General features: G+C 48.1%; 1 protein-coding gene across 1 annotated transcript in view; it reads left to right on the forward strand.

Annotated features, from left to right (window-relative positions):
- taok2a (TAO kinase 2a) overlaps positions 1 to 13745 on the forward strand; it is a 41179-nt gene extending 27434 nt beyond the window's left edge. Inside the window, 10 exon segments of the mRNA XM_083649398.1 lie at positions 55 to 258; positions 684 to 812; positions 3552 to 3788; positions 3952 to 4080; positions 4497 to 4700; positions 7833 to 8072; positions 8312 to 8524; positions 10540 to 10722; positions 12038 to 12852; positions 12854 to 13745. Coding sequence (XP_083505524.1) covers positions 55 to 258; positions 684 to 812; positions 3552 to 3788; positions 3952 to 4080; positions 4497 to 4700; positions 7833 to 8072; positions 8312 to 8524; positions 10540 to 10722; positions 12038 to 12852; positions 12854 to 12950 — 2451 coding nt within the window. The 3' untranslated portion in view covers positions 12951 to 13745.
- Positions 13746 to 14786: the final 1041 nt, after the last annotated feature.

A 14786-nucleotide genomic window follows, 5' to 3' on the forward strand; every position in this document is an offset into this window, starting at 1 on the left:
TGCTGTCAGGAGGTGGAGGTGTACCTGCTGACTCATCTTGTGTTGTGCTGTCAGGAGGTGGAGGCGTATCTGCTGAGGACCGGCACAGTGAACAGCATGGAGAGCTCCCAGTCTGTCCCCAGCATGTCCATCTCAGCCAGCTCCCAGAGCAGCTCTGTCACCAGCCTGGCCGACGCATCCAGCACCGACGACAGCAGCACGGAGAGAGAGGGAGAGCACACCGTCACCTCCAACAGCTCCATCATCCACCGGCCACAGGTCAAACCTCTTCAACCGCCAGCTTCACTTCAATATGTTGAAACCATCTTACTCAGTAATATTAAAGAGATACTCAACACTTTTTTCCAGCTGAAAAGCAATATATGTTGTAATTTAGCAGTGTAGTGGAGTTTAGCAGTGTATTGCTAATTCCATTTCACTATTTATATTACAATTAGCGATGCAGCAATTGAATCTTTTTGGATTGCAGTTGAATCATCCATAAACTGGTTTGATGAACCTGATCCTCGTTGTCTTCAGAAACCAGAGCACAGGACACTGTTGACTTATCAACCAGGGAAAGATCCAAGATATTTTGCGTGTTGTTTTGCATATGATATGTCTCTTAAATGTCTGCCCGCCCCCCTCTCTCAGGGTCAGATGGTATGTCTCTAAATGTCTGCCCCCCCCCCTCTCTCTCTCAGGGTCAGGATAACATCTATGATGACCCCTACCAGCCAGAGATGGACCAACCCCAGGCCCCCTCTGCTGGCCGCCGTCGCGCCTACTACCGCAACCGCGACCACTTTGCCACCATCCGAACCGCCTCCTTGGTGAGTGCCAGCAGCTCTTAGTAATTATACTCAGCTTCACCCCAACATAATAACTAAAGAGCTAAACGTGACGTGCAGACAATACACAGACTTCATACTATCACAGGTTCCCCCCTATAGAGCAGAAGATCTGATGAGATGTTTGGAGAGCCTCACTGCATGCATTTGCATATCAGCAGAGCAGTCCTGAGTCGGTCACTTTATCAAGTCGGTCAGCTACGGTTAGCTACTGTTAATGACCGTGTACTTTTTACAGCCAGTTTAATGGTAGAAAAGTCAAATATAACTTCTTATCTTTCTAGCAACATATCATTTTAAGCATTTACTTTAGATTTGTCTTCACCAGAGTCAGGACAATCATTTAGCATCACGCTCCAAACATGTTCAGGCTAGGCTCAGTGAATAGAAGTGGGGAAATATGACATTAGTTATTGCTTTAGTTATGAAGAGGAGATCACATAGAATAGCCTGAATGTGTGATTTGGATAAAGAGATCCACACTTTCTCCATCAGAACCTAGTAAATGCCTTCAGGCAGACCTTTTCTATGTATTTGGTGTAGTCTGAAGATGTATGTCAAACAGCAATGTCAGGCTATCTTGGCTCAAATGTTGACTTGACTGTCTATTTGGGGGGTTTGCATTTTCAGAATCACAATCAGAAAGACTTTTTATGATCCCCGGGGGGAAATTGGGACAAGTTACAGCTGCTCACACTCAGGCATGAATATCCACATAACACACATAGCATAACACAGTATCTCCCTAAACGTACATAGTCAATACAATAAGTAAAATGCAGTAAAATGTAATAGAGTAAACTTAAATAAAGTAGAGTAAAGTAGAATGTACAAATGTGTCAAATTGCCGTTATTGCACACTGGAATTATATTAAGTCGACTTGCACATTACATGTGGCTTAGCTAAGGCACAGTTAAACTATCGGCTGGCTCAGTCTCAGGGAGAGGATGAGGGGCTCTTCTTAGTGAGGCATTAAAGAGTCCAATGGCCACAGGCAGGAATGATTTCCTGTGCCTCTCTAGCCGTTTTCCCACATGCGTACCGGAAAATTACCTGTAAGTCAATATCGGACATTTCCCTTCACACCTCTCCTCTGGCATGTGGGAATCTATCAGCGAAATTGCCTGTATGTGGGGGGGGGGGGGCGGCACTGCAGAGCGGGTGGGGAGTGACGTGTCGGCAAAACTCCGAATGGTGAAATAAGTTTGCTTGTTTATCCGTTCACCTGCGTCGCGTTGAAGCACTTTTTACAGACTGGCTTCATTTGATGTGTCCGGGCTTGCCTTGGCTGTCGGCAACGTTGCTTAGTCCCTGTCTGGCTGTGACTGAAGGAGGAGGACGGACTGTGGCCAGAGAGCGAGCAGAGAGGAGAGGGGAAAATCAGCACACACACACATGAAGCTGACATAGGCTACTGCTCTTATTATCACAAGATCATTTCGCCAGTTTGCTTTAATGTGCGCTAATGATTAGATTATGCCCGCTGGAACATTAAGCAACGTGTGTACACCTCGCCCATGAGAGTGTCGCGCAGAATATGAAGATAGACTAAACCGGGGACAGATCATGACAGTGTTATGTACCTCTGCGCTGCTGCGTGAGACTAGAGCCGTCTGGAAGCGAGAGAGACCAGGAGGGAATTTATTTTGGGAAGATGCTCTGAACAATTTTGACGACGTGGAATGGAAGCGTCATTTTCGCATGTCCCGGTATTACGTGCTGAGTCTGGTCCGACCCGCACGCAAGATCACCCGGTGGCGAAAACCACTGGAAGCGCGTTTGCGACTGGCAATAGTCCTTTGGTGGTACGCAACACCAGGGGAATATCGAACAATCAGCTGTGTATTTGGTGTTGGACTGTCTACTGTGTGCAACCTGGTCCACGAAGTCACAGCCCACTGATAGCGGAAAATGACTGGACCCCTTTCTCACCTGTCTGTCTATCGCGGCATACCGCTCTTCTGACTAGCTCAAAACTGGTGAAATGGCCGCGACGACGGGGTCGCGCTTATACCGGCACGGCGCCTTTCCCACATGCAGCCATTTGACCACGTTCCGGTCATTTTGCGGTACAAAGCGCATGTGGGAAAAGGGCTTCTGTGTTGCATCTGGGTGGGATCAGCCTCTCACTGAACGTGCTCCTGTGTTTGACCAGCACGCCGTGGAGTGGGTGAGAGTCATTGTTCATGATGGAGCGTAGCCTGGACAACATTCTCTTCTCTGACACCGCTGTCAGAGAGCCCAGCTCCAGCCCCACAATGTCCCTGGCCTTACGGATCAGTTTGTTGAGTCTGTTGGCGTCCGCTGCCTTCAGCCTGCTGCCCCAGCACACAATAGCATACAGGAAGGCACTGGCCACCACCGACTCATAGAACATCCTCAGCATGGTCCGGCAGACGTTGAAAGACCTCAGTCGTCTCAGGAAGTAGAGACGGCTTTGCCCCTTCTTGTAGAGTGCATCAGAGTTCTTAGCCCAGGTTTATTGTCAATGTACACTCCAAGGTACTTGTAATCCTCCACTATGTCCACACTGACCCCGTGGATTGAAACAGGGGCTCCCAAGCCTCGTCTGAGGGAGGGCCACAGTCTCAGACTTTGAAAAGCCCTGCTTTAAGATATTTGAAATAATTCTGCCCATGTGTTGTTGATGTCGAAATATTTGCTAATTAATTTGATATTTCTGCTCGTAAAACATCAGACTTACTCCGTTCCTCCTCCAGGTGACCCGGCAGATCCAGGAGCATGAGCAGGGCTCGGCGCTGCGGGAGCAGATGTCTGGGTACAAACGCATGAGGCGGCAGCACCAGAAGCAGCTGATGGGCCTGGAGAACAAGCTGAAGGCGGAGATGGACGAGCACCAGCTGAGGCTTGACAAGGAGCTGGAGAACCAGAGGAACAGCTTCTCCACAGAGGCCGACAAGCTGTCCAAGAAGCACCAAGCCATCCTGGAGAAAGAGGTGAGTGCTGGATGCACAGGGGTGAGATGGAAAGAGGGGGGACATATGAGAGAGTGAGATGATGGATTCTTTAGTGCCGCCTCTCAACAGCGTTTTCTTTTGGGTGGTCACTTGGAAACCTCTCCCAGCCATAACCCCAGCGTTCATGTGCCTTTCCCTTCAGACGAAGGCGGCTCTAGCAGAAGAGAAGAAGTTCCAGCAGCACATACTGGGCCAGCAGAAGAAAGAGCTGACCAGTTTACTGGAATCGCAAAAACGCCAGTACCGCCAGCGCAAGGACCAGCTCAAAGAGGCACGCACCCAGCCTTAACCCCAAATACAAAACCTACTGGTGCCTCTGTCCAACGCACAGAACACGCTGTTACTCACACATTTACTACTGGTGCCTCTGTCCAATGCACAGAACACGCTGTTACTCACACATTTACTACTGGTGCCTCTGTCCAATGCACAGAACACGCTGTTACTCACACATTTACTACTGGTGCCTCTGTCCAATGCACAGAACACGCTGTTACTCACACATTTACTACTGGTGCCTCTGTCCAATGCACAGAACACGCTGTTACTCACACATTTACTACTGGTGCCTCTGTCCAACGCACAGAACACGCTGTTACTCACACATTTACTACTGGTGCCTCTGTCCAATGCACAGAACACGCTGTTACTCACACCTTTTGGATTTGTGACTGTTCCTCTGAGCAGGAGCTGAGTGAGAACCAGTCGACGCCTAAGCGGGAGAAGCAGGAGTGGCTGGTGCGTCAGAAGGAGTGTCTGCAGCAGCTGCAGGCGGAGGAGGAGGCGGGGCTTCTGCGGAGGCAGAGGCAGTACTACGAGCTGCAGTGTCGCCAGTACAAGAGGAAGATGCTGCTGGCACGCCACAACCTGGAGCAAGACCTGCTGAGAGAGGTACAGCAAGGAACCCAACACACACACACACACACACACACACACACACACACACACACACACAAACACACACACAAGACCTGCTGAGAGAGGTACAGCAAGGAACCCAACACACACACACACACACACACACACACACACACACACACACACACACAAGACCTGCTGAGAGAGGTACAGCAAGGAACCCAACACACACACACACACACACACACACACACACAAGACCTGCTGAGAGAGGTACAGCAAGGAACCCAACACACACACACACACACACACACACACACACACACACAAGACCTGCTGAGAGAGGTACAGCAAGGAACCCAACACACACACACACACACACACACACACACACACACACACAAGACCTGCTGAGAGAGGTACAGCAAGGAACCCAACACACACACACACACACACACACAAGACCTGCTGAGAGAGGTACAGCAAGAAACCCAACAACACACACACACACACAAGACCTGCTGAGAGAGGTACAGCAAGGAACCCAACACACACACACACACACACACACACACACAAGACCTGCTGAGAGAGGTACAGCAAGGAACCCAACGCACACACACACACACACACAAAATACCTGCTGAGAGAGGGACAGCAAGGAACCCAATACACACACACACAATCTGTACATTAACAGAATCGCGGACGGAATCATGGAATTGACCAATAAAAATTGAATCTACTGTAAAACGTGGAATACCTAACAAATTTAACACTCGAGGTCGGGGGTTGTGGGCACATTTACCACTGGTACAGGGTTGTGGCACGAGGCGAAGCCGAGTGCTATAAACCCTGTACCAGTGGTAAATGTGCCCACAACCCCCGACCTCGAGTGTTAAATTTGTTTTCTACAACAGCTACCAAATAATATAAAAAATACACAATTGTAACATCCAATTCATTTATTTATAATCATTACTGGTTTCAGAATACATTTATCCTTCCGCCACAGAATATAGTTCCATACACAAGATCAATGATTGCACTAAACATTTAGTTGCCTTTGAGCCAAAAAACAACTAACCTATTCCTTAACGGGATTCACAGTTATTGATACATTGCCTGTAAAAGTACAGTTATTTAAACAGTTATCTAAAGCAGCCCGTTTTGGTGGTGGTGTGTTGATATCTGGTGACGGCAGAGGGCGTTTGTTTGTTTGACAGTCCCAGGTTCGGGGTCCGGGCGCTAGTCCGACCTCCCGCTAGTCCGAACTCGTGACAACTCAAGCTCAGCCAGTTCTCTCTCCCCAATTTCACCATGTCATTCTTTGTTCACTTCACCTTCATCTTCATCTAACCACTGCTCAAAACTCAATCCACCCAGTAAATCAAACGTTACTACAAAATCGGACATTTCCTTGTGTTAGAGATCGGCCATTTCCTTGTTGAAGATTTGCAGACAGTGGGCGGAGTCAGCACAGGGAACGGAGTCAGCATCAGGGAGCGGAGTGATACTGCGGTTGGAGCCGAACTGTAGATTGTTGGCGTATTTACCACTGTTGCTAGCCAATCAGAATCCAGTATTCGCTCATGCCGTTGTAGAAGGCAGAATTTGCCATAATTTGGCTGAAATTCAATATATAATGTTAATTAATAAGGTGACGTCACACACGATCATCTCTCCTTCTCCACACATCCAGCTGCCTGCCCTTACAGTGGACCAGGGATTCCACTAGGCATTTTTCCAGACGGCCAATGCAGCCGTTCCAGAATTCCGGCCATATCGAATATTTACCGGCCACTATAAAAAAAAAAGGATGTTATAAAATAATTGTTTCCTAAATAAACATTTTGAATCAATTTATTTCTCTATAGTCTATTCTTTATAGCCTCTATAGTTGATTATCTTTATTCCAGTGTTGTCATTAAGAGGCCGATTTTGCAGCAAGAATATTTAATTGGTCGGCACGTCGTTCTCGGTAAGGATGCTTTCGTTATTGAAACAGACAACATGCATGTATGCTCCTACTGTAGCCTATCTATCTGCATTTGCAGACACTCATGAACCCATATCTTCTGGACATTGCCTTGATGAAAAAACAACGTAGCTAAAAGTAATAAGTGCAACAGTGTCAGTGCAGACAGCGCACAACTTGAATCTCCAGCAATAGGCTACGCACCTTAATCTCTCCCACTCGACACCTGGCACCTGCGGCAGCTCTCCTGCACTCGTTCTCGGCTCCCATTTGGCTTTATTTGTGGTAAGCATTTTGATTCATCTCCTCATCATACGAGCGTCGGGCAACAAGCGCGAGCCATTGATTGATTGATTCGCCCGACGTAGGTAAAAAGCCTTTTTACCTCCGCTAAATTGATGCCTCAAACATCGACTTAGACTCAAGGATGATTTGATTAGATTTTGGTGGTCAAAGGTCAAGGTCGCTGTGACCTCTCGAACGCCATTTTCAAGCTTGTTAACACGATATCTCAGGAATGCCTTGACGGAGTTTCATCAAATTTCCCTCAAACATCGACTTGGACTCAAGGATGAACTGATTAGATTTTCATGGTCAAAGGTCAAGGTCACTGTGACCTCACGAATGGCATTCCCAAGTTCGTTAAAGCGATATCTCAAGAACGGCTTGATGGAATTTCTTCCAATTTGGCTCAAATGTCAACTTGGGGGCAAGGATGAAGGGATTACATTTTGGTGATCAAAGGTCAAGATCACTGTGACCTCTCACATCCAATTTCCACAACATAACATCTCAGGAGCGCCTTGATGGAATTTCTTCCAATTTGGCTCAAATGGGGATTTGGACTCCAGAATGAACTATTGGCAGAGGCATAAATCCGCGGTGCGGTCGTTCTAGTTTAGTTAACATCTAGTTTTTGTCAGTGAAAATTGGTAGTTTTAGTCTAGTTTTACTTTTAGTCAACGAAATGAACACTGGCCACGTCTCCATAGCAAGCTGTTTGCTGGGCTGGTTATGAAAAGTCATGGAAAAGTCATTCAAGTTCACATCAGGGTCATTTCTTACCGTTAACATGATTCTCTTGCAGTGGAACAAATCTTTTCTTGGATGGTTATGCGAAATGCGCCCAAGTGTAAAAGAAGCAAATGCAAACTGATCTCCGTCTCTTATGGCTCGCCCTCCACCAGGACCTGAACAAGAAGCAGACCCAGAAGGACCTGGAGTGCGCCATGCTGCTGCGGCACCACGAGTCCACCCAGGAGCTGGAGTTCAGGCAGCTGGGCTCGGTGCAGCGGACGCGGGCCGAGCTGATTCGCACGCAGCACCACACCGAGCTCACCAACCAGATGGAGTACAACAAGCGCCGCGAGCAGGAGCTGAGGCAGAAACACGCCGTGGAGGTCCGCCAGCAGCCCAAAAGCCTCAAGGTGACCAACCAGGACAACTGCATTTGACTTTTACAAGACTAAACAAGATCCGTCCATTGTTGTAACATCTCACTACCTGGATGGCTGAAATGAACCTACACGCGTGTGTGTGTGTGTGTGTGTGTGTGTTTCCTGTTTTGTCTTGATCTTCGTATTATTTTTCCGTTTCCTTCAAAAAGTGTTGGTTTTAACAGCCCTTCTAATTATCGCAATTATGTAATGAAAACTCCTCCTTCCAGTCCAAAGAGATGCAGATCAAGCGTCAGTTCCAGGACACCTGTAAGATCCAGACTCGTCAGTACAAAGCGCTGAGGAACCACCTGCTGGAGAGTACGCCCAAGTCCGACCACAAGGCGGTGCTCAAACGCCTCAAAGAGGAGCAGACACGTAAGCTGGCCATCCTGGCCGAGCAGTACGACCACTCCATCAACGACATGCTGTCCACACAGGCTGTGAGTAAGGCAAGGAAACCTCCGCGCACCTCCTACACCAATCACAAAACCACTGCACTAACACTGCATTCACCACACAACCACTGCACTTGAACAGCATCATCACATCTAGGGCTGTTTGATTTAGACATTTAATCAAAATAATGATAAATGGCCAACACAAGTTACAGGAGTAACCCCCCCCCCCAAACAAACTATTCATCTTACAATATAATGACATGAAACAGAATAGCAGCATATCTGAGCATTTGTTAAACTTATGCTTGGTATCCACTTGATTAAGCGACTAAGACGATATCAAAATTTTAAAAAGGGTATCAAACTAGAAAAGGACAGCAGTTAAAAAGAAACTTGTGAGATTTGTGGAGATATGTTTGTTTCCAGTGTTGTCGGTGCCAGCTCACCTGCAGGTTTCAAAATGCAGAGACCCAACTTACCAACTGACTGACATGTTTCACAGGAGCTGTGACTAAATGAAGACCTGTGGTAACAGCTAACTTCTTAACAGCTAATGAGAGAAATTCAGCATTTGAATCTGGCAGCTTGCTCTCACCTCCAGGCAAAACAGAAGTTCTGCAGGAGAAAATCAGGACATTTGATGATGTAGTCTAGTATCCTATTTCTTAACACATGTGGTTTATATTTTCACCCCTCTACACAACAGTGGTGGTGATTGGTGAATGAGTCCTGTGTGTTGCTCAGTGAAACACTAATTAATAAACTCTTCTAAAACCAGGGATTCCACTAGGCATTTTTCCAGACCGGCCAATGCCAAGGCCATATCGAATATTTACCGGCCACTATTAAAAAAAGCATGTTATAAAATAATTGTTTCCTAAATAAACGTTTTGAATCCATTTATTTCTCTATAGTCTATTCTTTATAGCCTCTATAGTCGATCATCTTTATTCCAGTGTTGTCATTAAGAGGCCGATTTTACAGCAAGAATATTTAATTGGTCGGCACATCGTTCTCGGTAAGGACGCTTTCGTTATTGAAACAGACAACATGCATGTATGCTCCTACTGTAGCCTATCTATCTGCATTTGCAGACACTCATTAACTCATATCTTCTGGACATTGCCTTGATGAAAAAACAACGTAGCGTTACCTAAAAGTAATAAGTGCGACAGTGTCAGTGCAGACAGCGCACAACTTGAATCTCCAGCAATAGGCTACGCACCTTAATCTCTCCCACTCGACACCTGGCACCTGCGGCAGCTCTCCTGCACTCGTTCTCGGCTCCCATTTGGCTTTATTTGGGGTAAGCATTTTGATTCATCTCCTCATCATACGAGCGTCGGGCAACAAGCGCGAGCCATTGATTGATTGATTGATTCGGCCGACGTAGGTAAAAAGCCTTTTTACCTCCGCTAAATTGACAGCCTACGTCGGGTCTCTTTCGCTTTTGATGGCGGCAGGCACGCTTTTGTTTCTTCTTGAGGAAGAATAGCAGGTGCTTGACGCTTTCCTGCCGTCTTGCTGGCCTCGGCTGAAGTACTTGTGGTTGCACGATCTAGATTAAAAAAAGGACTGGCCTAGCAAGGGATGTGTGTTTTGACATTTGGGTTTCCTCCTGCGTCAAGTCACAGCAGGTCCAGCACTGACCGGCGGGACTGATGCTGCGTGTGTGCTGCGCGCTACAGTAAAGAAAGTGTCTGCTATATTTTTCTTTTTCACCAAACACTCAACATAACAGCGGGGGCGGAAAAAATATGATTTAAGTCTCTATTTAAGTCGCTTATTGGCAACATCACTTAGGCTATAGGTCACACAATATTAGGCTATTTTATATAATTAATTTATTTATCTGGCATATTTTCAACCGGCCACTTGAGCCGGTGACCTTTTAATTTGCCGGCCCACGGCAACAAATACCGACTAAAAGTCAGAAATTGCCGGCTAACGGAATCCCTGTTCTAAACACTGCTACTGCTACACTGAATGTTAGGCCCAAAGCTCTCAGCAGATTGTGCTCAACTGATGTGGAGGCTTGTTCCTGTTTGTTCCCATAGCTGCGGCTGGATGAGACCCAGGAGGCGGAGTACCAGGTGCTGAGGATGCAGCTGCAACAGGAGCTGGAGCTGCTGAACGCCTACCAGAGCAAGATCAAGATCCACAGCGACTCCCAGCACGAGAGAGAGGCCAAGGAGCTGGAGCAGAGGGTGTCCATCCGCCGGGCGCTGCTGGAGCAGAGGGTATGAACCAACGCCCAACACAGAGTTTTCACAGGACACACCTGCTTCACACAGAGTTTTCACAGGACACACCTGCTTCACACAGAGTTTTCACAGGACACACCTGCTTCTAGGGATGTCAATTTTCGGTTAATTTCACTTTCGATTAACCGACGCTAATAATCGATTAACCTATCGGTTAATTCATAATTTTTTAATATTAAAAAAAAAAAAAAAAAAAAAATGTTTTTTTTTTTTTTTTTTTTTTTTTTGTGTGTCTATTTACTCAATGAACTCATGCCCAAACAAGGCGTGTCTATTTAGATGCTGAAATGTTAATGCTTTTTGTGTTAGAATTTCTAACACAAAAAGCATTAACAAGCATTAACAAAAAGCATCAACATTTCAACACAAATTCTTTTTGTGTTAGAATTTCTAACACAAAAAGCATTAACATTTCAGCATCTAAATAGACACGCCTTGTTTGGGCATGAGCTCATTGAGTAAATAGACCAAAAAATTTTTTTTTTTTTTTTTTTTTTTTTTTTAATATTAACTGATAGACCGACAGCAATAACCGAACAACGACGTTAGCGACGGTTAATCGATTAACGGTTAACCGTTGACATCCCTACCTGCTTCACACAGAGTTTTCACAGGACACACCTGCTTCACACAGAGTTTTCACAGGACACACCTGCTTCACACAGAGTTTTCACAGGACACACTTGCTTCACACAGAGTTTTCACAGGACACACCTGCTTCACACAGAGTTTTCACAGGACACACCTGCTTCACACAGAGTTTTCACAGGACACACCTGCTTCACACAGAGTTTTCACAGGACACACCTGCTTCACACAGAGTTTTCACAGGACACACCTGCTTCACACAGAGTTTTCACAGGACACCCCTGCTTCACACAGAGTTTTCACAGGACACACCTGCTTCACACAGAGTTTTCACAGGACACACCTGCTTCACACAGAGTTTTCACAGGACACACCTGCTTCACACAGAGTTAGTTAAAGAGACTGTCTGAAAAAAGTCTGGTATCCAAGTCAAACTGCCAACTGTATGAGTCAGAAGTGGGATTCAAACCCAGAAAGCCAGACCATTCAGACATCCTAGAAACCTAGAAGAAGATCTCTGGTGTCACTTCTCACTGTGACTCCAGACTCTAAACCAGGGTGAAAAAGCCTTTGTGTAATGTGTGATGTGAAGAATGTCCATTTTGAAAAGCGTGTGTGTTCTTTGTGTTTAGCTTGAGTAAGTCCAGTAGTAATATTTGGTGTAAATGTGTTGTTCTCCTGTTCTCTCCTAACCCTAACCCAGATCGAGGAGGAGATGCTCTCCCTGCAGAACGAGCGTTCCGAGCGAATCCGCACTCTGTTGGAGCGGCAGGCCCACGAGATCGAGGCGTTCGACTCGGAGAGCATGAGGCTGGGCTTCAGCAACATGGCGCTGAGCGGCATCCCGGCCGAGGCCTTCAACCAGGGCTACCCCAACCCCTGCCCTTCCTCGGGCTCCAGCGGCTGGCCGTCGCGCCCCGTTCCCCGATCGGGCAGCCACTGGAGCCACAGCGTGCAGAACTCTGCGGCGCCGCCCTCCTGGCGCAGCCAGAACAACAGCGGAGGCGGCGGCGGCTTCGGCCGCACGGAGTCCATCGTCTCATCTCACGGCATGGGGAGGGACAGCGAGCTGAGGGGCCACTCCTCCTCCTCCTCCTCCTCTTCCTCCTCCCATCATCACCACCACCACCAGCAGCAGCAGCAGCAGCAGCAGCAGCAGCACTACCTCCCGCAGCACTACCAGCACCACCAGAGCACACCGCAGCTGTACCGCGACGAGCGAGACGGCCGCGACCGGGCCCGTGAGTGGGGAGGGGGCCACTACGTCCACCACTCCCAGGGCCACCACCACCACCACCACCACCACCATCTCTCCACCCACGCCTCGGCCCAGTCCCTGGCTCTGCTGCCGCCCCCGCCGCCTCCACCTCCCATCTCCCTGTCCTCCTCGCCTCCCTCGTCCGCCTCCTCCTCCTCCTCGTCTCAGGGGGGGTACGGAGGGGGGCTGGCCGTGCGCGGCCCTGCTGGCCTGATGGCCCTCAGGAACAGCCCCCAGCCGCTCAGGAGGACGGCCTCTGGCGGGCCCGGGGGGGGGCGGGGGGAGCGACGGGGGGCTCAGCCGCAGCACGTCGGTCACCTCCCACATCTCCAACGGCTCCCACCTCTCCTACTCATAACGCTGCTGCTCCTCTCCCCTGGGGCCTCCTCTCCCCTGGGCCTCCTCTCCCCTGGGGCCTCCTCTCCCCTGGGCCTCCTCTGCTGGACCTCCTCTCCCCTGGGCCTCCTCTGCATGGCCTCCTCTCCCCTGGGCCTCCTCTGCCACCTCTCCTACTCATAAAGCTGCTGCTCCTCTCCCCTGGGCCTCCTCTCCCCTGGGCCTCCTCTCCCCTGCTGCTCCTCTCCCCTGGGCCTCCTCTCCCCTGCTGCTCCTCTCCCCTGGGCCTCCTCTCCCCTGGGCCCCCCCTGCATGGCGCTGCTTCTCCAGCTGAAAACGAGTCTGGCTGAAAGGTGTTTGGAACCTTTGTGAGCCAAGCGGGTGGGAGAGGGCCGACGTGGAGTCAAGGAGACGTTTTAACTTTTTATCTGTTTTCTTATTAGAGAGCAGTCAATTGTCAAGTCAATTGATCTTAAATTTTCGAGAAAGCAGAAAAAATGCTGCTCGCCGCAGTCAAAATAATTTAAAATCTCCTATCGTGACTTGTGCTTCGGCTTTTCCTTGCACAAGGAAAGGAAGAGAGGATGCCTGGGAGTTGGAGTTCTCAGAAGGGCCTTTTCATGCAGGCACATGTCATTTAGCGTGAGTATTAAAGCTGCATGTTTTTGTGTTAAGTGTTGGCTCTATATATTCTGACAGCAATCACTGAAATAGAGTGTTTGGTCAATGACTTAAAACCCCTAAACCCCCACTGTCCTCTATCTCTCTCCTGTAGTCCTGCAGGCTGGGCGGACGTATCTCCGCAACCGTAACTCGTAGAGAAGCACGGGTGGCGTCATTGGATTTGGGGTGAAAAAATTATAGTCCTTTACAGGGATCGCGATTGGACCTTCCCTTTTTTAGAAAATGTCAACTTTTCTCTGATTGGATCAAAATTGGTGCCGACCTCAAACTATCCAATCAGAGAAAAGTTGACATTTTCTAAGAAACGGAAGGTCCAATCGCGATCCCAATAAAGACTATATGTATTTTTTCACCCCGAATCCAATGCCGCCATCCGTGAGTCTCTACGAGTTACGGTTGCGGAGATACGTCCGCCCAGCCTGCAGGACTACAGGAGAGAGATAGAGGACAGCGGGTGGTTAAAGGGTTTTAAGTCACTGACCAAACACTCTATTTCAGTGATTGCTGTCAGAATATATAGAGCCATTTAACACTTATTTGAACACAAAAACATCGCTGAATGCAGCTTTAACTTGACCCTGCGTTACTGTTGGGATGAGTTGACCTCTCCCACACGTTGGCCTGAGGTGCTGTTGCACAGTAACAGTGTTGAAGCAAAGCTATATCCAAAAATGGCACGAATAGCATGACTAGACGTGGAAAGAAAGAGCAGCAAAGTGAAACACGTCAAAGTTCAAGTCAAATCCAGTAGTCAACAAAAACGTGAAGGTCTTTCATCCTGTAACAGTGAGTCCATCGGTCACAGCACAGTGTTGCCTCTCTAACGTTAGTGGCCAGATGGTGGCGCTGTAGAAGATATAGTAGACTTCCATCTTGGAACAGAGCAGACAAGTGCCAGAGAGCGGCTGTTGAGGCCACGAGGAGCTTTTAAATCGGAACGTTTTATTTTATTTTAAATTCGGAGCAGAACTCGGCCGGTAGAGCAGGCAGCGGTTGTGGAGCTTCCACTCGGCTAGCGGTGCTTTAAGGAAACCACTGTAACAATGTAAATAACGCTAAATTTGTAAGCATAACTTTTGATTTTAAGTGTTTCATACTGCAGGGGGGGGGGGGTGGGGGGCAGAGGCAGCACAGGAGTTGAGAACGGGCAGATTTCTTGACACTTTTTTTTTAT

Source organism: Poromitra crassiceps (genome assembly GCF_964638095.1).
Source record: "Poromitra crassiceps genome assembly, chromosome: 13".
NCBI classification, from domain to species: Eukaryota; Metazoa; Chordata; class Actinopteri; order Beryciformes; family Melamphaidae; genus Poromitra; species Poromitra crassiceps.